General features: G+C 40.9%; 1 protein-coding gene across 6 annotated transcripts in view; it reads right to left on the reverse strand.

The window, feature by feature from the left end:
• Positions 1-711: 711 nt before the first annotated feature.
• Positions 712-23,921, reverse strand: part of lama2 (laminin, alpha 2) — a 156,051-nt gene continuing 132,841 nt past the window's right edge. For 3 of the 6 annotated variants that reach the window (XM_079290917.1, XM_079290916.1, XM_079290913.1), the window contains 24 exons: positions 22,637-22,770; positions 21,691-21,850; positions 21,490-21,614; positions 20,847-21,009; positions 20,323-20,467; positions 19,902-20,040; positions 19,455-19,466; positions 18,701-18,821; positions 18,101-18,256; positions 17,545-17,598; positions 14,212-14,363; positions 13,891-14,067; positions 12,191-12,368; positions 10,174-10,260; positions 7,118-7,230; positions 5,496-5,589; positions 5,094-5,189; positions 4,529-4,609; positions 4,232-4,309; positions 3,837-3,915; positions 3,044-3,175; positions 2,782-2,912; positions 2,368-2,587; positions 712-2,176 (listed from right to left, as the gene is read on the reverse strand). In XM_079290917.1, coding sequence (XP_079147043.1) covers positions 2,016-2,176; positions 2,368-2,587; positions 2,782-2,912; positions 3,044-3,175; positions 3,837-3,915; positions 4,232-4,309; positions 4,529-4,609; positions 5,094-5,189; positions 5,496-5,589; positions 7,118-7,230; positions 10,174-10,260; positions 12,191-12,368; positions 13,891-14,067; positions 14,212-14,363; positions 17,545-17,598; positions 18,101-18,256; positions 18,701-18,821; positions 19,455-19,466; positions 19,902-20,040; positions 20,323-20,467; positions 20,847-21,009; positions 21,490-21,614; positions 21,691-21,850; positions 22,637-22,770 — 2,988 coding nt within the window. In that variant the 3' untranslated portion in view covers positions 712-2,015. The remainder of the gene's footprint in view (positions 2,177-2,367; positions 2,588-2,781; positions 2,913-3,043; positions 3,176-3,836; positions 3,916-4,231; positions 4,310-4,528; positions 4,610-5,093; positions 5,190-5,495; positions 5,590-7,117; positions 7,231-10,173; positions 10,261-12,190; positions 12,369-13,890; positions 14,068-14,211; positions 14,364-17,544; positions 17,599-18,100; positions 18,257-18,700; positions 18,822-19,454; positions 19,467-19,901; positions 20,041-20,322; positions 20,468-20,846; positions 21,010-21,489; positions 21,615-21,690; positions 21,851-22,636; positions 22,771-23,921) is intronic. The other 3 variants (XM_079290918.1, XM_079290914.1, XM_079290915.1) reach the window with 2 other exon arrangements.

A 23,921-nucleotide genomic window follows, 5' to 3' on the forward strand; every position in this document is an offset into this window, starting at 1 on the left:
TACCGCCCTCTAGTGCATCTGGAATATCAGTGCTGGGAAATTTGCCTCTAAAATCTTGTTTGTGCAAGAATACTGAAGTTAAATTTAATACCGTTTAAGATTTATTTTATCAATAATAAAATTATTGGTATAGTATGTCAAAAAGTCTTAAAAACAATAATTTGGTGTTGCGCACATTGAAAAGCATTTAAAAACTAATAGTATAAATTAGTTTAGAATTGCTTCAATATATATATTAAAAACTTTAAGAGCCTAAATTGGATTTATCAACTTCCAATACTTTGTAAGACCCTGCAGACGCCCTGTAATTGTTTTCCTCTCGGTAACTATGACACAGAATAAATACTAAATAAAATCAGGATGGCAAGTTTATATCTTTTTTTTTAAATGATTGTTCTGCAACTTGAAACGCATGTGGTAGCAATCCAGAAAGACTGTATCCACCTTACCCTGTGAAAAAGCTCTGTCATACTAACTGTAGTGCAGTAGTACCACCCAGTGGAGTATCAGTACAAATGAATTATCAGTCTTATTACGTCTTGCTCAAAAAATGTATCCAACAAATATTTAGTTTTAAAAGATTTCCACATGGTGTCCTGACGCATCCCTCTGGGTCACAGGAGATTTCTCTTTATTCCCATAATGCATTGCAACATAATTAAGTCTAACAATCGTATTCTGCAGTTTGAAAGAAGGACAGGACAATTTGTTTGCTGCGATTAAGAATATATTTCAGAAATAGCCGCTGAAGTACTTTTCAGCCACACCATGCAGAACATGCACCACCATGAGTGTCCTAAAGAAACCTTGCACCTTAATATCACTGAAAAGCAATACAAGCGCCAGCTTGTGTGACAATATTCAATTATAGCAATCAAATCAATTGAGAGAAGTGCGGAATGTTAAAGGAATATTGCACCACAAAAAAAAGGTAAAAGTTGCTTTCATCATTTACTCCGCATTTTGTTTAATGAAGCAAGTGTGTCAATACGCTTAATTGGCATAGTTGTTGTTGTTGTATTTAATTTGACTACGCATATTCATGTCATATTCATATTCATTAGGTTGATCGCGTAGGCTCCACATGTAATAGCCTGGATGAAGAGGTTATGAAATGGACATTTGGGCTGCAGCTCTTGTGTAGATTTAGAACCATTGGATGTCGTTTTGTGAACGTGTGATTTTTAGATTTCTAGCTGAACCGAGGCTGAAAACAAGTTCAACTTCATCTGAGGTTTTGACATTGATTTTCTCAACAACATCTCAGGGAACAAGGTTTATGAAGGACAAATGTAGAAAACACACAAAATCTATAAAATCGTAATTTTTCATTTTCTTCCAAAGAAGCTTATGTAACGGGGTTAAACCTATATAACTGAAAGATTCAAGATACCCTCTTTAAGAGGAACTCGACTGAAAAACAAATCTGATTTAATGCTCTCATGCTCACACACATTACACGTCATTAGCTTGAACACTGTTAGCGCCTGTAACAACAGCACAGGTCTTAAAACTAATACCTTCCTTTGCATAGTGGACAAAAACAGTTTGAGTTCTCAATTTGTAACCAGGATATATGTATTGACCAGAGTCTTACACTGTGCATGAAGTCAGGGTCTCATACTGCCAATGCGAGGGTGAACTTTTAAGAAAATGTTTTGTAGAGTCCGTTTTCTTCTCGTCTTTGAAAACTGCACTCAGGTAACTTTGCGTGTTGTGTCTTATTAGTTTGGCTACAGCCTCGATCAGATAGTCTGCCACTAATTCTGTGGTACAAGCCACACTTACAGGAGAGGTTTATTCAAAGACACACACCTCTGTACTTAATAAAGAACCAAGCTGGCCTCGAAACTCTTGCTTAATTAATTGAAGAAAAACTGATTTTGAAAGGAAGCATTAAGACGTTTCGAGTCCCTGTGATGCAGCTGTTACCTACTTTTGGGACCTCACGCCTGCACAAAATAAGGTGAGTGTGTGTTTTACTCATTGATACAAACATTGTGCCCAGTGCAGGTTCAGGCAGCTACTGCAGGACAGGAGAGCGGCTGGACTCCTTTAATCTCGAGAGCCTTGTTGAACTGCACTTCCATGGTCTTAGAAGCTTTGGTGATCTTCAGGTTCCTCAAACAACCTTTGAAGGAAGTCCTGGTGGAGAGAGCTGCCTGGCGTACTCCATCTGAGAGACAAATATACATACCTTCACCATACAGACATTTCACCGCATAATGTGTGCTGACATACATCATGTGTATTTAAAGCTGCTCTTTTATTCTGGAGGCTACTTTCTGCATAGAAATAGATCTTATTTAATTATGTGTTAAGTGTAAATTCATTCTTTTAAGGATGTGTGTTGGAAAGCAGTCGTACCCGGATACCCTCCAACGTAGATGGGGTCGTTTGTGTCACATGTGTTGGAGCGTGCGTTCGGACTCTCTGCTTGGCTCCGATTCTCGTCGACCACCAGCTCCGCCCTGTGGCGAAGCTTCTTGGCAGTGACGGAATGCCACTGGCCGTCGCAGAAGCCCTCGCCCGCGGGCGCGTGCTCCGCTGTAAACCGTCCAGCTCCGTTGTCAACGTGGAAGAGCAGCTAGAGGAACAGGAAGCAAAAGAAAGAAATGCATAGTCACTTTCTTTTCTACAGCTATTCATTTAAATATGTGTCTGTATATGTATCTAAGTACTTGTATTGGTGCTGTGATGTTTCTTAAGCACACATATTCAACCTACATACTGTGATATTGTAATATTTCTTAAAATGTTGAACTAGTCCTATTATCATACCTTGCCATCGACGATCTCTAGTCCCAGTCCATCGTTTGCTTGGTTACTGATGCCGAGGAGCACTCCGCTGGTTCTGCTGGTCCTGAACTCTAACGCTATCGACACATCCAGACCTACTCTGTAAGAAGAGACTGGAGAGATGGAGAGAGTGATTATTAATCACCTTTGTAACAAGAAGAGGGTTACGTTTCTTATAGGTGTTCGTAACATAGCTGCTGGGGTGCTACAGTACAGTAGCTAACCCCATGGTGTCTCATCTCACCTGCTTTCAGGTAGCCAGTCCCTTCAAAATAGGTGCCAGTCTCAGTGGCAACAAAGCATCTTCCTATCATGTGACTGGAGGTGGGCATGGCCATGTTCAATTTAAAGTCCTCAACAACCGCCTCAGAGCGGCCTAGGAGAAGAGAGAGGAGGAGAGAAGGATTGATCAATTAGAGGCAAAAAACAAAACAGCTTTGTAACAAATATTTAAGATAAACAACAAACGGATCTATTTCAAACCTGGATAGTTATAAGTGTGTAACGCGCAGCGGCAGAAGAAGTACTCAGATCTTCTACTTAAGTCAAAGTAGCAATACAACAGTATAAAAGCCCTGCATGCCTGATGTCACTTAAGTTAAAGTGCAAATGTGTCAGAATCACATTCAAGTAAAAAGTACTCATCATGCAGAATGGCCATTTCAAGGATAATAAATAGTAGCAGATTATAATTATTGATGCATTCATGTGTTTATCGCTTCACTGTTGAAGCTGGTAAAGGTAGAGCTCATTTTAATTACTGTAGAAGTTTATGAAGCTCCTCCCAGGATCAATAAACTCTTATATCATCCAATAATAAGACATAACTCATTTGTTACATATTATATTCATTATTAACATGCAAAGTTACTACGAACTAAAATGAACAAATGAATGTAGTGGAGTGTAAGTAGAAGTACTTCAAAATAGTACTTAAGAACAATACTTAGTATTGTAAATGTGCTCAATTACGTTCCAGCACCAGTAGCATATCACACGCTGTAATGTATGTGCAATCGTAAACACAAAGTCCTTACCTGTAGCTGCAGGCTTGGTGCTTACCGCACCTCCAACCATCTTAAAGTGACGGATACATCCATTGATACTGTAGAGAATCTAGGGACAGAGAAAGAGACAATGTTTGGTTCATGATTCAAAGATACCCATCAATCAACAATCCTCTGCTGGCAGCATTCAGGTGCGACTGCAAGTCATCATATCCACTTTTAGAGAAATGGGCCACAATATTTGGACTTTAATAATCTGTTCTTATATGATTGTTACATTTGAACCAAGTGAAGACAGTGAATTTAGTCTAGTTGAAATAATAGATATAAACTAAACAGAAATATGGAGTCCTGGGCTGACAAGCAAACTTAAACACAATGTGTGTGTGTGTGTGTGTGTGTGAGTGTGTGTGTGTGTCTTTTACCGGTCCTATTCTCTTGCTGGTGTAGGTTTGTGGTAATCCACCAACATACAGCATTCCAACCACGTCTAACAGGTCAGCCTGGTAACAGAAGATGAGTTATTAATGTAATAATAAACAATCCTTTTACAAGCTTGATCAACAAAAGCATGGCTGTAGTATCTGTGGTTTATTACGTGGTCATTTTTCTTTATATTTTCTGAAAGTATTTTGTTTTGACTAGACTGCCATGAACCTACTTGTAGGCGCAGTTATGTAAAGTATTTCACGTGAGAAAAGGTGAATGAATATACATTGTACCTTCTTTGGACTGATCATCTGTTTACTGTATCTTCCATCAACCATAAGTAGACCTCTCTGCTTGTTCCGACTCACACGGATCTGAGAGGGAAAACACATGAAAAGGAGGGTTAGAAAGACAATTAGGTGGACAAACATTAAACAGGAAATATTTAAACCAATAGACAGCTATAGTCCTTTAACAGTACCAACAGGGATGTTTTGCCAACATGTGCCATCGCAGGAAATTGAGATTTTGTGTTCATTAGCTGTTAATTGTTCTAGAAAGTTGAGACTTTCTTTGATAAATGAGTCTCCAGGACCTAATGTTCTGGAGAGCAGAAAGCAAAGACGCTTTGACAAAAACAAATGGTGAAAATCTATACGCAACAGTCTCTTTAAATCTAAAATATATTCTCCCATGTGACACAGAGACATGAAAGGGACAACATATGGTGGGTCAGTAGAGTACTATTGACCTGGAACTCTTTTTCAAAACCCAGTATATAACCTGGACCGTATCTAAATGACTTATTATTCTATAGCAAATCTATATTTAACAAGCATGAATGAAAGACCGTCCTACCTTGTGCCAGTTGCCATCATTAATGGAGAAGGGGACGCAGCCAGATATGTTTCCGTGACCAAGATCGTAACCCAGACAAACTTGTCCGTCCTTGATCTACAGGAGGAGAGAGACAGAGGGTCATGATGGAGGGATGACAAGCCAACATGGTTAATGTGACCCTCTATGGCCTTTGTTCCTGAATACGGGGACCTTGGTGAAACAGACAAACACATTTAGCCTCTGTACAGTCTCACAGTGCACGGACAGAACGATGTGGGGGGAAAAGAAGTGGGCTGAAGCTTATGTCAAAGACTGCTTTTTAAGACAAAGAAGCAACTTGTGTAGTCTTAAACCAACTTGAACTCAATCTTTGAAGAAGAGTAAACTTGTAGAATGACGGTTGAAGCAGTAGATGGATACCTGTATGGTAACAAAGTCTGCATGGTTGATTCTTGCCATGTAGAGAACGAGCCCAGACTCCTCCTCCGTCCTCAGCTCAAACTCCAATATTAGCCTGAGACACACAAACATTCATGGATCTTTGATTATACGTATAATATGTATATATCATGAAACATTTACCAAAGGCACAGTACATCATCTGAAAACGGGTACATTGTGTCTTTGTGATGCTCTGCATTTTCATCAGAATACTGAAAACGGACGAAATACTGGATTCTCACAGCACCTCAAAGCAATTTCCTGCAAAGGCTGTTTTCCTACAATGGATGTGTTTCATTTTTAAATATTTTGGCTGTTGGTTTAAATGCCCCAAAAAGTATTCTCACTTAAAAAAAATAACAACTCAACGTGTTCATTTCTAAACCAAATGTAAAATATTGAAATCAAATGATTATGAGAAGTCAAATGGCGGTTAAGTCGGATCCCCAAAACAGCCAAAGTCCTTTAACAAGATACTATTCATTATTCCGCTCATCCATTAACAAAACGATTAGATTAATATAGTACCTAAAATATACACAAAACATTGCCTCGTCTAAAGAACTGATGGGTGTATATCTGTGTGGCATTTATTTCCTCGTCCTTCCATCATTTTGTTGTTTTTGTCAGTTTGTGAAACAGAAAGGTTGATTCAAGAACATGTTAAGTAATTCAACACATTGTTATTTATAGAGGATGTTTCACTGGATTTTGACCTGCTGTACACTTGTGTTGGTATCTTATCCCGTCCAAACTATCACTCACTTCTGTTTTCCTTCATTTATTTACTCCATAGTGTGGGATCGAAGCAGAAACATTTATTGTACAACATACTTTTAATGTAATTAGTAGTATTTACATTGCAGGCTACTTTATAATTTAACTCCACCAAGTTAATTTCACGACTACTTACTTTGTGGTTTCAGATTCTACATACAGAACATTGGCTTAATAAAATACAAAGCATTGTTACAGATAGCTCAATAAAATATGAAGCTACACCTCGACCAACTTCAACAGTAAATGCTACTCACACGTTAATGCGTCATTCATACTCATGTTATCATATGTAATAGCAAACAATCTAGCAATTTTTCAGAGCATTTTTAATTTGAATACTTTTAAGTACATTTTGCTTATAATACTTGGCTATATATATATATATATATATATATATATATATATATATATAGAGCCTCCACACAGCTCTTAACATGGTGGCTGAGCCGGCGTCTCGCTAGCTGAAGATGTACGATCATTTGGCCCTCTTTACTGTCAATAATGCCAAAAGTGTCACAATGATGGATTATTTGACCGTTTTGTGATGTTAGTAGTTGGTTTCAGTCTGTACAGTGTCATCATATCTGTTTGCATCTCTTCTCATGTGACCTCTTTCTAGCCAATCGCGCTTGCCGTATGTTTTGATGGCTGAATGTGAACTGCGAGAAATGCTGCTCAATGCTCATTTGAAAGAGTTTGCACGAGTAAGCCTGGTTCTACAGTTGATTAGCTTTGCTTAAGGCCTTAACTGTTTCCATGCAGGAATGAACAGGCTTCCAGAAAATCAAATACTAAAATGATTATTAATTGTGAATACATACCTCTCTCTGACTTTTGTGTCATCAAAAGAAAATCCCATGTGACTGTTCCTGGTCAGACCAAATTGATAGGCCGTCTCCAGCGCTGTCGGGGCCACAGCTGATGCGCACGAGTCCTGGAGATTGGACATGACATGTCAGTTACACTGACAGGGTTACACCACACTGCTCCGATGTTGCCTCTTGTCAATAGGAACCTTAACACCTGAGCAGAACGCAAGTCAATCACACCAATAGGGTTTCTACGTCTGATCTGCAGGGATGATTGGTCACAATGGGGCATCAAAAACAGTTCTTTATACATAACAAAAAATAAAAAAGTTAGGCCTAGAATGTGCAATGAAAATATTGTACGTCTTTTTTATTGTGTAAATACGACACGCAATATTTAAGATGACCTCAGCAAGTTGCAGCATACGACCTATTAACATCGGTTTGATTGCAATAATCTCTCATTCCTGTTTCTTTTTATCGTCATCGCTTCAAATCAGTTGCTGCCAAGGTGGATTTGGCTGATACGGTTTTTAAATCAATGGACCCTCCCACAGCGCGATTATCATAAACCCTGCACATATTTCACTATCATCTGAACCAGACACCATACACACTATAGTCTGATTTCCATTGGATTTCTGCTTCACGTTGGCAGCGGGGTAAACAAAGTATGAGATGAGTGTTACTGCTCCCCTTGTCATTTTACACGCAGTTCAGTCCGTGACCAGAAGATGTCAGTGTAATAGTACAAGTGAAGGCTTTGTAATTTCTTACTACTCTACTACTACTCCTCCTCTCCTTGTCGGAGGAGACTTCCTTTCCTTCCATCTGCGACTAGTTTCTTTTCTTCTACACACTTTTACTTCTCCAATCCCCTTTCATGTCACTTCATCACGTTTCCCTTTGCTTCCCTGTCCACCTCACCCCTCCATTATTAACTACTATCTGCTTTATCCTCCCAACAAGTCCTCTTCCTCTAGCTACCTTTATCTCCTCTATAGTGTTCTCTCTACTTCCACCTCCCATCTTTCCCATTCTTCACTCTCCTCCTGCTGCCTCCCTCTACTTCTATATCCTCCTACTTCCCGTTTCTTTTACCTTTCCTGTTGTTTTTCTCCTGCTGTATCCTCCTCCTCCTCCTCCTCCTCTCCTGATCTTGTAGACACCTTGTGTCCTCTTCACCCTCTTCTCACCTCTTTACAACTTGTACTTAATTATCTTCCTACCTTCCTCTTCTGACTCTTTTCACCTTGCCAAATCTCATCTCCTCCCATCTCATCAGCCCCTTCACCCTTTTGCTCTTTTTTCATCATCTTCCCTCTTCATTTCCTGCCCTACCACCTCCCCGTATCTGTTTTGCTCTCTTTTCATATCATACTATGTCCTACCTTTGCATATTTCTTCACCTTTCTATTTGTTCCTCTATCACCCACTCCCTGCCTCCAATGGAAGGCATTCCCAGACTTTCACCTTTTCATGTCCACCTATCCTCCATTTTCTCAACTTTCCTCACTTGCTCTTTGTTTCCCCTCCTTTCCTCCAATCTCTTCTTCCTAGCTCTTTTCTGAGCTTTCTCCTTTCGTCTCTTGGATACATCTATTAATTAACAAAGAGGCTTTGCCATACCTCCAGTGTCAGTGTTAGACAACGTTAGAGAGAGGGAGAGCATCCCAGACACACACACAAGTGTCTCTCTGTGTGTGTCTTAATCTCCTCTCCACTCTTGTTCTCTTTCAAGTGAAGACATTCCCCACACGGTGACCTTGCTTTGTTACAGCTGACACTCACCTCTTGTCACGCTCTGTCCTCAGATCCGCTCCTCCTCCTCAACCTCCCTCTTTTTTTTCCCCCTTTCACTTTTCTCCCTATCTAACAAAAGGGAGATGTCACTTGCTCAGAAGCTCGTTTCTTGCCTCTCCTTTCATTCTTCTCTGGCTTCCTCTCTTCCGTCTTTCCATTAAGCCAACAAAAGGCGGCGGCCGCTCTGTTCAGAAAGACTCTCGCTCTCTCTCTTTCTCTTTCTCTCTCTCTCTCTCCCCATTTCCTCTACTTCCTCCATGGCCGCACCTTTTCTCTCCTCTCCGTCTTCTATCCTCCTCTTCCTCCCTCCCTCATCCCCTCTGCATCGTTCCATTAAGCTAACAATAGGAAGACTGTCTTCCATTCAGAGAGGCCAGTCTTTGGTTGGAGGTCACACCGATAGAAGTCATTCGTCTGGATTTTGTATAAGTGTGTGTGTGTGTCGTTGCCCTCACTCTTGAGAGATCAAAAGTCCTTGCTCTGCTTATTGTAGTTTTTAGAGAAGCTACTCGTTAGGATTCTGGTAGTAATTATCTTCAGCTACACATTTTTCACTGCTTAACTCATGACCGATTTCAAGACAGTACAGTGCAACGCTCCTTAAGCACATGTGACGATATTGCTAGTGTTTCAAACATAGGTCTTACATTGAAACTGGAAAAGCTTGGGGCTATTAATACTGCAGATGTAACAGCTTTACAATTGCACCGAGATCCTAAAGAGGCACACGTTTACCCAAACTCAGATAAAGGACACAGTATATCACTATGGAAACAAATCCCCTGAAAAGAAATGCAATTGCTGAAATGAGAGAAAGCAACTGGGCGGCCTGTTACAACACCTCACCATAAGTGTATCAAACGAGGAAGGCTCTCCCTTCTGTCAATAATTAATGTCAAGGGCTCTTGGGCAAAGCACTTAGCCCCCCCAGCTGCTCAAGCCAAGCTGGTCAGGGGCCATCAGAAGAAGACTGCGGTCAACAAAGCAGCTCCATACAAAGGTGGAGGTGGATCAAATCTTTCGGGGGAAAATAGGTTGAAATAGAAAATAACTAGGTGAGAAATACACTTAAAAATGGATGAAAGGAATAACGTATCTCCCATAATGTCTAATTTAAAATGATACAAATGAAAAGTTGCTGTAATCCGGTTTGCCATCATCAGACTTGAATGTCCTTACATTTTTATATTCTAGATTGATAGCGAAAAGACATGAAGGATGAAGAATAGGAACTGTCAGGTGTGTGCAAGTGAGTGTATGTGTACCACGTCAGCGCTGGGCTCCTGTATAGCAGTGGGCGGGGCTGCAGCAGCAGTGGGTGTGGCGGCAGGTGCGGCAGGGGGCGTGGCCTCCTGCAGGGTCAGCAGTGAGGGAGTGGAAAGGAAGGGGGATTAGTTGCAGCCACAGAGCCAGAATGACGAGCACACGGTCCGCTAATCAGGCAACAGGCAAGCAATGATGTCATAAACATTAAAGGTCAAAGAAGTTAATGAAGCAATGGAGAAACTTTTTGACTTCAGCATCTCTTTTTTTTTTTTTTTTTTACCTTGAATTGAAGCATAATTACCATCTGACCATCTTAGATTTTGATGACTAAGCAAAGGACATTTAAGAGCTGTGATTCTGAAGGCTAATCAGAGGCAGTTAGAGCAGAACAGCAAGTTGAAAAAGAAAAAGACAAAATGTAATCTTCGGAGGTAAGGTGCCTCTTCATCCTCTAAATGTGTGCTCACCAATATCTCAAGAATCACAAGTACAGAAAACGTTGTGACAGAAAAGTGGATGATAGAGAAGGCTCTTTATTCAAGCACATGCTGAGACTGTTGTTTACTGTCAGCTGTGATTGCTGCTTCAGTCAGACTATACCCTTTTGCTGTTGATGAAAAATGCATGTAGCAACTTGTGAGCAGAGCGCTGTCACACGGTGCAGCAGCACAACCATTTCAAAATATGAATAAAAATGTACTAATTGTGTAAGATTGTGCTCAACACTTAAAAAACTCGTCATTACAAAAAGCTGTTTCATAATGATGTGTTTCCAGGACATGATCCATCAAAACAGAAATGTGGGAACTACTCTGCTGAAGGTGGAAACTATTTATGCTTACTGTCTCTACAAATCTAATCATGAATAAATAAATAAATAAAAATACATTTTAATTGCAAGGACTTTGTTTTGACACACAAAAATAGACTTTGGAACAGAAGCTAAATCACAAGAGATGTTAGTTCTCTGCACTATACAGTGATGTTGTTGAAGTAAACGTCACGTCCTCTGAAGTCTGGTGAGAAATTTATATATTGTAATTTGTTGTGGTTGTAATGAAAAGATGTTCCAAGAGTCAACATCAACAAAACACCTCTGTTAAAATGTAGAGCCTCTGTTAAACTGCCTCTGTTAAAATGTAGAGCGATGGCTTTTTCACAGGCTTTAGTCTACTGTATATCATAAAGCAGATGATCTTACAGCCCATGAAGCAACAAACCTCAGAGTTATAGCAAAGCTGCCAGAGCTCTTTGGCTCTGTGCTCCATGATCAATGCCCTTTTAGTGGTGTAGTTTAGCAGGTAACTGGGTAACTGATAAACTATCACCCCTGTAAGGCTTATAATATATCACATATATGAATTACTCTATCCCAACGCTCAGGTTATGATGTAAATGACTGCCTACCAGCCTCTTAGCATAGTAGCTAAGTGTTAGCTGAGTGTTTTGGCTCCTGTGGGCTCATAAAGCATAAATGGCATGCACAGTTAGCGTAGCGTAGCGCCATGGCTCCGACAGGCTATGACAGGCTGCCAGAGGTGGAGTTTGTGGCTCAAGGCTAAAGGGACCATAAAGAAGAGTTAATGGGCTGTACAACTGCAATGTGATGAAGCGCTAAGCTAACAGGGCGAGGCCATGGCTGCATTTCATCACAGAGAAATAGGAGTGTGAGTAAGTCAGAAAAAAAGATATAGCGGAGTAGGACACGTGTGCTCTTCTGTAAATGTGGGTGCATGTGCTACTTTTTACTAAACTGTATCTCTATATATGTGTCGTATGTGCATGTCTCTGTGTACATGTGTATGTACATCTGCCAACAGCTTAGAATAGGCTGGCTTAAGGAAAGTATGCACTATTATAGTAGCTACTGTAGATAAAAACCCTGTGGTGTAATATGAATATATCTTACTTTCTAACATTTTTTTTTATAGATTTTTAATACCATAACACCTTCTGCTAAGTTAAGTTAAGTAGTGAAAGTGCGTGTGTGTTCCCATTTTATGGTGACCCACTTACAGCAGGAGGACCTGGAGCAACTGTGGTTGCAACGGGTGGAGGACTGAATGGCTTCGACTCTTCCTTTTCCTTCTCGGGCTCCTCCTCTTCTGGCAGGAGTGGTGGCGGAGGGGCGAGGTTGGGGCACTGGCCGATTTCGGCATTCTCAAAGGACACAGGCAGGGAGAAATCTGAGAGACTGAGAGATGGACGAGCGATTAGATTTCAACTTACAACTTAATGTTTAGCCGACACCAACAGAAACATCACAGTGAGTTAACAGTGCAGGGACCTGTTGAAGTGTGCTCAGACTGAATGCTACAGTAAGTACATCTTCGCCTTCCTTGATGAGGATGAATTTGACTGGTGAGTGTGTGCACTCTGTTTTAATTTGCATACAGCACAGGTGTTCAATACACGTCAGTGTTTCCGCTATAATTGTAGGGGAACCCCTGCCAGGCCTTTTTTGAATGCCGAAAATAATGCCAAATTTCCTCTACATTCATTCTGCAGCGGCACACTTGCCTTGAACTGCCGCGGGGTATCGCTGTGAGTCCATTAACGATGCAAGTGTCTGTGGTTAGTACACATCTCTGTAATAACAGCAGGACAGTCAAGAAGACAGTGGAACAAGTTTGTTTTTAGTTGAGCTAGACCAGAGAATATTTGCCTCAAACAGATCGGTGATGTCGTGTTGCCCCCATTGTTCTCTGTGAAGTGATGTAATGTAGCCCCGGTGCTTTTCAAGTAGAGTGAGCACTGCCCCCGGACTCCATTTGAAAAATAGCCTTTTGAATGCTACATTGCTTATCAGAAACTGGTCATATGGTAACTTAGGAGGCAAGTTGGCCTTGTGTGCTCGGATTAATTAGGCCTGCCGTTTACAACCCACCAGCCATAAATTTGTTCTAAAGAAAACAAAGGTTCATGTGGATTTGGAAAAGTACCTGATAAATATTTAAAGAACCTTTAAAGTGATACATTTTAGAACCCGGCCGACCCACTGGGCCAAAGCAGTTACGCTAAGGGAAATACTACATGTACAAATGAATCCGTAACATTGAACCTTCAATGCAGAATTACTATCGCAATGGCCGCTAACATCAGAATTTGACAGTGAAAATGTATGCCATCTAGAGCAAGTTTTGCATCTGTTTGTGTTTCCATATACTTTGTACTTAATGACAGTGCATCCAAAATTGGTTTTGTGTGTACTCTGAACAAGATCAAGGGTCAGGAGCACAGCACACTCACTGACAAGGTTCCTATTGTCCCTGTATGATCATGTACAGGCGCTAGAAAAAGGAAGTATAGTAAGAGCTGTTCAAGATAAATGAACGAAACAGTATTATATATTCAATACAAATTACTGTAGGTTCCAAGAAAATGTACAAGAGAATTTGTATGATGTTGGACAGCTCTATTACTGCTGTTCAGGCAGAAAGAGACGCTGACTTCATCATCATAATCCTCAACAGCATCATCATGACCTGCTGGAATCATATTAACAACACTTTATGAGTGTATGAGGTCTGTTTCCACTGCCAGGATACATTATTGGGTAAACATTTGGGCAATGAGGAACGCTGCACCAGAAACACCATGCATTTTAATTTAATGAGAAGAACAACATTTTATGTTATATTATGTATGTATTCTAGGTTGAAGAAAAAGCCTGTTTCAATACATCTGGGTGCATATATAGACGAGATGTTACATACACAGCGTTGACCATGAGGTTCCATATACATCCCTGGAATGGGACGTTGACTCTGTTGGAGGTCTGCTCTACTTCTGCAGGAATACCACCGAGGAAGATGCGCTGCAAGCTCACTGGCTGGTCGTTGGGAAGCGCTGCCTCCCTCTTGGCCTCCTCATCCACCTGAACTGCAAATGATCTGGAGGAAAACACCCACAGACAAACACACAAGTATCAAATTGATTATGCAAAAGAGTAAAAGTCAGCCTTCAACAGCGAGATAACATGATGTTGCACAAGGTAGGACCATCAACACAGCCTGAACAGACACACAAACACCAACCTGCCAGCTAGCCTCTCTATGCGCAGCGAGTGCTCCCTCCCATCATTCAGTATGCCTTGCTCAGGTCGTCTGATGACACGACGCGGACTGTTGCTGCCGGTAAACAACAAGACCTCGAGAGTGCCTTTCTTCAGCAGGACTGAGAGGTAGGGCTGCAGGAGATGGAGAAACACTTCATTATCTGTGGAAATCTGTAAATCCATACTACTCTCAAGACCCAGAGCTGGAGATGAAATGCAGAAGGTACATTTAAGGTTGATGTATGAGAAAAGGGCTTTGAATTTGACTATATACCAACCACTTTAGATTCACAGTACATACCACCTAAAAAGCCAATTAATCCAACATTACTCCTTGAAGGCTAGAGTAGAGGAGATATGAGACTCCACACATTATGAACTCAACATGGGCAACTGGAAATAGGAAAGTGAGGGGATGAATGAATGAATGAACCAGCAAACATTTTGATGTTGAGCCTAAATCTAATATTACCGTTTGCATTAAAGTTAAAGCCTTTAGAAGTGTGGGTGTCTTCTTTTTTTTTAAACTATAATCTTTATTGAACTAAGACCAAACCTTGAGATAAGAAAGCTCTTTTCACGACTCTCCTGGCTGAGGTAAGCAGTGATACAATGACTGTGTTACTTCATAAAAAAACATCAAACTGATAATAAAAAAGTCTCACAAGGTCAGAAGTAAACAAAAATGCAATTACAAAATCATGAATAAAATTGCCAACAAGAATCAGATTAAAGATCGCTTCCGGGAAATAACCTGAATAAGCTGAGCGTGAATGAATATTTTCTGACTGTAGTAGTTTTACCAAACTAAAGAAATGCATCAAATAATAAAAGTTCATCTGTTCGAAACGGTTCCATTAAGAATTGTTCCTGTATGACCTCACAGTGAATATTACGTCGCCAACTTGCATTACATTTGACCACCTCGTGCGTGTTGTAATTCTTTAAATGCTTGTCGAGAAGAGAAGAGGAGAGGAGGAGAAAGGACAAGGACAAGGCAGAAAAAAAAACAAATTGAAGGGAGGAGAAATGACAAACAGGAGGGAGGAGAGACTGGGGATTAAAGAGAAGTCAAAAGGCAAAAGGGGAGATGAGTAGGGAGAGGTGAGAGGGTTTATAGAGAGAAATTGGGGGGAAATAAGAGCGGTAGGACAGGAGTGGAGAGGAGAGGAAAGGATAACAAGAGATGAGAGGAACAGAAAGGAGAGGATAATAGGGGGAAGAGATGAGAGGGCAGAGAGCAAAACAGCGAGCGAGATAGAGATGGGTAGAGAGAGAAAGAGAGAGACAGACAGAGAGGTGCTAGAGAGCAGCGGTGCAGGGTCAGGCTAATTTGAATTTTAATTCACTGTGTGCCAGAGGGCGAAGTGGGAGACAATTTACCACCTGAAAATGGAATTTCAATTTGAGGTCGGGTACAAATTGAACTGAGATGTAGCTACAACATGCCTCTCGCCGCGCCGCCTCGCACAGACACACTTTCACAGATACAAAGGCATGCACGCACACACACACACACACACACACAGACACATGTCACACGTACTACAGACAAAGGCAGACTACCACAGATGAACTCGCACAGAGGACAGAGACACACACACACACACACACGTAGACATACAACCATGAAATAATACGCAAAATACTGTGTAGCTAACATGCATGGAAAGACGCTCATAAGAAAATCACATGTAAAACATTCACACATAAAACATACACAGACACGCACATCTCTTCCACTTTCAGTGTTTTCAATCTCTCAGCTTTTGAAGTTCATACATGTATGATCATATTTGGGGTTTCATGTGTGAGCCAATTCTGGTGCAAGGTTGTATAAGTAAAGCGGACGGAGACTGCACAGAATACAGGCCGGGTGATGCAGGGTGTTTCGTGTTTGTTTAATATGTATGAGCCAATCTAATGTCTTTATTGTAAGCATAACTTGTATATTTCATCAAAAATGCCACAGATATGTTGTGACAGGTCAAGCTGGATATGTTTTTTAAATTTTTTTTATCATCTGTCCTCTCTCTTTCCTTTTGGCTTCATCTTTCTCACTCCCTCTGTCTTACTACACTCTCTTTATCTCCCCTTATTCTGCTCCAAGCTTCTTCATCTCTGTGACCATTCTCTCTGTCTACATTCAACTCTCCCCATAATTTCTCCTCTCCTCCCCCGTCGTATTATTTCTCTTCTTTCCGGTTCTGCTCTTTCCCCTCTCTCCTTCCGTTCACCTCTAAATCTCCCTCCGCTATCCCTCCATCCTTTGTCTCCTGTCCCCTTCTCTCGCCGCTGTTTCTCTGTCCCTCTCTAAAACATCCATTAGTCAGGGCCAAGTTGAGTTGATGGTGTTTTTAACCTCGCTTAACCTTTCTCCACACACACACACACACACACACACACACACACACACACACACACACACACACACACACACACACACACACACACACACACACACACACACACACACACACACACACACACACACACACACACACACACACACGCGCCCTGCCTGCCAGCATAGTTAGTAAAAATAGATTTATGCGCCCAACAACCAGTGATGATGGATAAGCTAGAGGTAACCCTCTGTCCTCTCTCTCTCACACACACATAAACCTACATACACTTTCGATTTTGCATTCATGTGAGCAACATCATACCAATGCGATACACACACACACACACACACAAATTATGCTTAAACATGCATGCACGCACACAAACATGGAAACAGGCAACCACACAGACATGAACACAGATATACACACATTCGTATGCCTGCAAATAGGAAAGCGTGTGCAAACACAATACTTAAACACGAAATATGTTTCCTGCAGAGATAAAGGACTGGATTTGTTTATTTATCAGTGATTAGGATGAAAGAGGGCTGTATCAGCACAGGGACTTGAAGCGTGCGTGTGAGTCAGCATGTGTGTGTGTGTGCGTGTATATATATGCGTGAGAATGTTTTTAGCCGTAAGACAATCTAATCAGCAAAGCTGCCGACGAACTCAAAATCTCATTAATATGCACTCATGGAAACTTCATTCACTTAAAGAAAGAATGCTTGTGTGCATGTATGAGTGTGTGTGTGTGTGCTTGCATGGTCAGCTAAAAGATAGGACAGCTACTATCAGTATATGTCAATGGACATGTGTGTGTGTGTGTATTTTGATAAAAGAGAATCCAATTAGCCCAGTTGCCAAAAAATGCAAATCTCATTAATATGCACTTATGAAAACATCATTCGGTAAAGGGGTACAGCATTTGGGTGAGTATGAGTGTGGCCATGTGTTGAACCCACCTCTCCCGACTGTCTGCGTCTCCTCTTGGAGTTAAGGAGGTTATTGTTTCGGGCCTGTGGTGGAAAGATTTTCAAAAAATGGGAGAATAAATGGATTAATGCTTTGTGGTTTTACAGGTCCCTAAGTTTTCTTATATTTTCCAACAAAGGGATTCATATCTAACCGTTATTAATAATTATTTGATATAAATAATATTATTATACAATACATGGGAAATAGAAAGTGTTAACTTCCAAATTTCAATAATGTACTGTACCCAGACCCAGAGACAAAAATAATTTCTTTACATCCAACCATACAACATAAAGATTAAAGTATTCAGTAATAAATGAATAACAAATGTATTCATTTGGTTTTGTATTTGGTTTGGTTTATTATTTTGGTTTTAAATTGATCATTCAAGCAATTTCCTACTCCTCTTTAATTTGTATCAAATCACAATTTCTTTTACATGATTCTTCCGAAAATGATGTCGAAATTACGGAGCTGTAAAATAAATCGCAAAGTTAAGAAAGTGAGTCACAATTTCAATGGAGAACATATATGAAACCGAACCTGCTGGCTGATTGGTGAAGCTCCGCCTACTGCCAGCATTATGGTCCCGGTGTCTGCCAGAGTGCTGAATGACAGGCTGATCTCTGTGCCAACCGCGAGCGACAGACCAGCCAGCTCCATGTGTCCCGGCTTCGAGAAACTGACTGTATACAGGTTCTGTGAGAAGTATTTCAGCATACATCAGTGAATAGACATGTTGTTTGGTCCTAAATTACTTAAATAACAGTAAAAAGTAGTGGAAAAAAAGTCAAAGCTTAACTCTAAGAATGCAAGAGACAACTTTGAGATTCATGTCGTTTCACAGATGCACCATCAGTCACTTCTCATTATTTTGAGTGTGGTTTCAAAGTGAAAACAAACACGCACACATGCACACACACCTTTGTAGCATAGCAGAGTGGTGAAGGAAGACAGATACGGTACAGAAAGACCTTCACCATACACTCAACCCTGGGCCTTTATAATCCGCCATACAATATTTATACACTCTGTGAATTATTCTACAAATACTGCACTGCAGATGTATATGTCTATATATGTGACAGTCCTCTATTACCTCTGTAATATAATCTAAGTGTTGTAAGCTGTAGACACTCTTACCTCTACATTACATCCTTTAGTGACCCCAGTGTAATCTGAACTGCTGAGGAGACTATAGGGAGTCCTCGAGACTTCAATCTCCCGAAGACAGCCAGCATACCGCTTCAAAGTGACCTCCGACCTATAAAAATATCATAATAGTTTTAGTAAAAGTACATACAGCTGGAGAAATGTCAAACTCCATGGCATTTCCTGTCTCTCAGTAGTGTAATAATGAAAAAGCTCAATTACTGCAGCAGGGAAGCTATTGCATCATGTATCCAGAAGCAGAGCGATGCTTGGATGTCAAGTTTAAATATGCCGTGTGTCCGTATTAATCATGCAGATTGCATGATATTAATCAGTTTTCAGTAGCATAATTCAAGCGTATGTAATGTCAGGTACTGTCCAGGTTGCAGTATTATGCAAGAGGAAAGGGAAAATAAATTGTCAATTCAGTGAATTCAGTTGCTTGCAGTGCCACAAAAAATGGGTAGAGACACTTTGATCATAAAATACAATTTGAATATATTTATGGTAATGCCTCAAGTAAGGCAGAGTCATAAATGTAAGAAATTCCGCATAAATCTTTCTGACAAACATCAAATTCAGATGAATAGAGGATAGAGAAAGTGATTTCCAGCTGCCGCGTGGAGGAGCAGGAGCCCTCAGATGCCAGCCAAGACACGAACAAACACACGTCATCAGCATGGCTAGCCTCATGCAGAGGGCAGTGTGAATCTAAATATACTGATTATAAGATGTCTTTATTTACCTGGCTGTCATGCTGTTAAGACAAAAGATAATATCAACGCATTAACAGACTTCACAAAAACGCTTATAGCTAATGACTCATCTAGACCTGTCAAGTCTTTTCAACGTTCGGCCCCATGGATTGTTTAATGACAGACTAAAAGATGTGAAAAGAGTTATAATTGGTTTTGAAATAGATGAGTGGACTTGGCTTATTCATTAATGTGAAAAAAACTAAACCAAAAACACCAGAAGATTTGGTAAAAAATATCATTAAATATAAATTAGAAAAACTTCCTTCATCTGCATTATCTTCAAAAAGTGAACAATCCTGCCTTCACTTTGAATGAAACATATCAAATATACAGAACATATTACGGCCGGCTTTACAATAAATACATGTACAGTACATGCAACTGTCAAAATATTCACATGAATGTGTTAAATCAGTGTGTGTGTGTGTGTTTACCTGTAGTTTCCAATGGTAGGCAGCCCTCCAAAATAGATCTTCTGGTGTTCCCTGAGGTTCAGACCAGTAGCTGAGCCCTGAGACGAGGATACTATCTTCTCCTCAGCACCACTGTCAATGTCCACTACGGTCACCGTGACTTTGTAAACAGTTAAAGACACATAAATAGCAACAGAACAGGCTGACAGAGATGATATACTTTGACATATAAACCTTAAAAAACACATTATACGCATTAATACTTTGAATGCCGCTTGTAATCGTTTTCTTTTCATGTGGAACCAATGTCTTACTTATTGTTTTATGTAATCTAGACGAATATAATTTAAACTAGTTTAGTCTAATTTGGTTTGCTTCAGATCTCGTCCAGTCTTGTCCAACCGCAGCGCGGCCTCTTGTGGATTGTTGCTGTTGTGTGTACCTTGTTTCTTGTTTCTTGACATGGTGAGGGACTTCCAGTGCCCGTCATTGTGACGGCTAGCTGATATGGCACTGCCAACTCCTGACCCGAGGTCAAAGTTCACCTTCACCTTGCCCTCTGACAGCTCCAGGGACATAAAGTCCTTCTGCAGAGACAGCAGCGGGAAAGAATCCAATAATTCATTTCAATCAACAGGCTGAAAAAATATACATGTCCTTATTTTATATTTATTTATACATGTATTGCAGGAGTTAAATGTTTTATTACCCAACAGGCTAAACTGTGGATAAAATATGAATATGGAATTTAAAAATGGATTTCAAATTATAAGAGCACATTCTAGACATCGCTCTCAAAATATTTCTCTTTCTGCAGCTTTGAAAACACGTTATTCTTATTGATTCTCCATCGGTCATGGAGTAAAGATGGCACCTTTAAAATATAAAAGTTAGCTATCAGTTCTGATATTCACATGGGCTATAATCATGTGGGTTTCATCCCATTTCACTACGTTGCATACGTACCATATCTTCAGTAGCCAAATACATGAGCAGAGATTCAGAGGAAAATGTGCGGAACTTAAAGGTCACGGAGGAAACATTGGGGTTCCACCTGGTGGGTCGTCCCACTGCGGCGTATCCCTCTCCATCCAGCTGAACTGTCCCCTCAACATCTGAAGGCTGCGGGCTAAAAAAACAGACAAGAAATAATCCATTTTTGCTATCGCTTCGTTTCACATTCAACTGTCAAAGGGAGAGCCTACAGAGAGAGCCTACACGGGAACAGCGCAACTTTGCCATTGTAACTGTGTGCGTTTTTGCCACACTCATTTATTTCTAACACTAACAACGTCACTGCCGACAAAATAACTCCCCTAGCCGGGCCGGGCCGGATGTAACTGCGAGTCCCTCGGCGGTGTTTGATATTGCATACCCGGGTAGGCCTGCTGCATACTACATGCTCAATCAGTATGTACTGCATGCTGCCTATTAAATGAACGATTAGGCATCAGTTACCACGATTGCAGTTCTCACAATTGGTTCAGTGAAGTGACGGCTGAAGTTTCAAGGCACCCTGTAGCTTCTCTCACGGCTGTTCTGAACAGGCATGTTGTCAACAAAATGTTTTTATAAAATATGAAAACGTCATGAAGAAGTGTTTGTATACCTGACAACACATCCTTTGCAGTCTCCCTGGCTCTCTCTGTAGTTCCACAGTCCAATAGGTTTACCATCCAAGAAGGTCTCCCCCATGCAGCCGGTGAACGTCGTTGATCGTACTGCATCGGCTTTCTAAAAGACAGAAGGAGGAGAATTTAGAGATCGACTGACAGGTTTCTTGATGACACAGACGAAGAGACAGACGTACCTTGACAGTGCCGAGTATTCCTCCTACAAACAGGTAGGCATTCTGGTCCACGTCCAAGATGGTGAAGGCCGTGGGCGAGTTGGCACTGGCCGGGGTCGGCATCATACCAGCCATAGAGCCTTCCAGAGGATATACGGATATGGTGCCATTCAACCCATTACTGGAGACAGAGAGCAGGAGGAAGACCGAGCGGGTTGAGATGTTACTTTGTTTGCCATTCTATATTTCCTGCAAGACATTTACAATGACTGAAGATGTTGAAGCCACTTGGAATCAGTTTTTATGAACTCTTGGTGCTTAAGATGAATGATAGAAATGCGTAGCGGAACAAGTTTGTAGCAGAGGAACCTCAGAGCTGTAAAGTGAAATCTCCCACCTTGGAGTTTGTTTTTAAAGCAGGAACAGCATTTCCCTGGCGAGGAGGGGGACATTTTTAAAACTTATTGTCTGTGTGATCCCATTGGAAAACACATTTGGGAAATCTCGCGCATGGTAATATATGACGCAGGTGGGACGTCTGCTTGGTGTGAATGGCTCTGGTGTCGGATGGTCTGTATACAGCACCAAGTAAGCTTTCACAGAGAAAAACTAGATCTCGATTACACCGTATCTATGTAATGATGTGCCACACTGTCAAGGCTGCATTTCCCAAGTGAAAGTCCATGTTTCCCACCGCAGCGTGAATGAAATGATGTGCTGTGGCTGTTGGGTTATGTTTGCTGACACTTGTTGTTGTTTGGATTAAGTTGTAGTGAAGGTTAGGTATATATATATATATTAGTCCTTTAAAAAAGTAACAATATTAAAAAACATTTCAGTCCGGAGAGTTTGCAAGGAAAAGGGCTTTGAATGAAAAACACTGTATATGTGTCAGAGACACAAAGCATGTGCATGTATGTGTGGGTGTGTGTGCGCATGTGTGTGTGTGTGTGTGCTAACTTCTTACCGAGACGCTTCTATTCTGTGCCAGTTCCCATCATGGATGGTGTGATGAGGATATTCCACCCTCCCCACACCTGAACCCACGTCCCAGAGGAAATTCACCTTCCCATTACGCATCTCTAAGGCAAGGAAATCAACCTGAGACACACAGAAGACATATGCTCAATGCACTGTATATTATCTGCTTTTGAAATATGACGTTGTGCAGTATATTGCTTGTGATAAGTCATCATGTCAACAAGGAATTGAAGTGATAAAGGAAGGAGAGAGAAATGAAGACGATCTCTTTGTTATGTAGGTTTGTTGTATTGTATCCTCTAATTTTAAACCAGATTACTTCAGTTAAACACGTAATTGGCCACCACAAGGCCATCGCATATATACAGATGTATATACATGTATAGCGTGGGTTTTCAAATGTATTTAATGGGGACTTTAAGTCCCTAGTTTACGTATACGCTCAAAATCACTGTGTCTTACATGTGTACAATCAGGGATTTTACCCTTTAAATGCTATCGGGAAAATAACATGGAGGACATTTCTGAAGCAATCCAACACTTTGTGATGGTGGTTGCACAAATGAGAAATTGAATTGGAGCTGTGCTGAAAAGCTGGTCAAAGTAGTTTTGTCAGCAGTAAATTTGCCCACTACCCACAATCAAAGTTTCATGTAGTTGCCGCCGGGGGGCTTAAAGTGGGCCTGAGCGATCAAGAGCGGCGTTCTGGCACCTTCTATTAATAAGTAAATATATCTGATGGCAGTTTCATACATTAGTGAGTCAAGTGAGTTCATTTTGTTGTGCTGCAGTGTGGTTGTTCCTTCCAGGCTATACTCACTCAACAAATCAGAAAGTAATGTCACCCCACAGTAATGTGGCCCCGCTGCACCAATGCACCCGCGGATCATACTGGAATAAGCACCGGAAGCGAAACGTAAGCGAGACGTGAGGAAGACTCGGTCTTCTGTAAACCCAGAAATCAACAAATCTACAGTAGCATGTGTTGACTCATTGATTATATTTCCTCGCCCACCGTAGGGAGTGAGGGGAACCTGCCTGTGCTGAAACACAAAACACATATACAACAGGATATTTGCGGTTTTAAAGGGGGCCAGCGCACCTTAACATAAATCCTACATTTTTATTGAAGGAAGCCTATTTGTTCCACGAGACATGCGAGTGACAGAAGTTAAATAGCGCTTCTGAAAACCCTTTCTATGTATGTGGATTGGCTGTTAGGGTTCCCCCACATGCCAAATCCCATTTTAACCCCCGGTTGTCTCCTAGCT

The sequence above is a fragment of the Melanostigma gelatinosum genome, assembly GCF_949748355.1.
Source record: "Melanostigma gelatinosum genome assembly, chromosome: 19".
NCBI classification, from domain to species: domain Eukaryota; kingdom Metazoa; phylum Chordata; class Actinopteri; order Perciformes; family Zoarcidae; genus Melanostigma; species Melanostigma gelatinosum.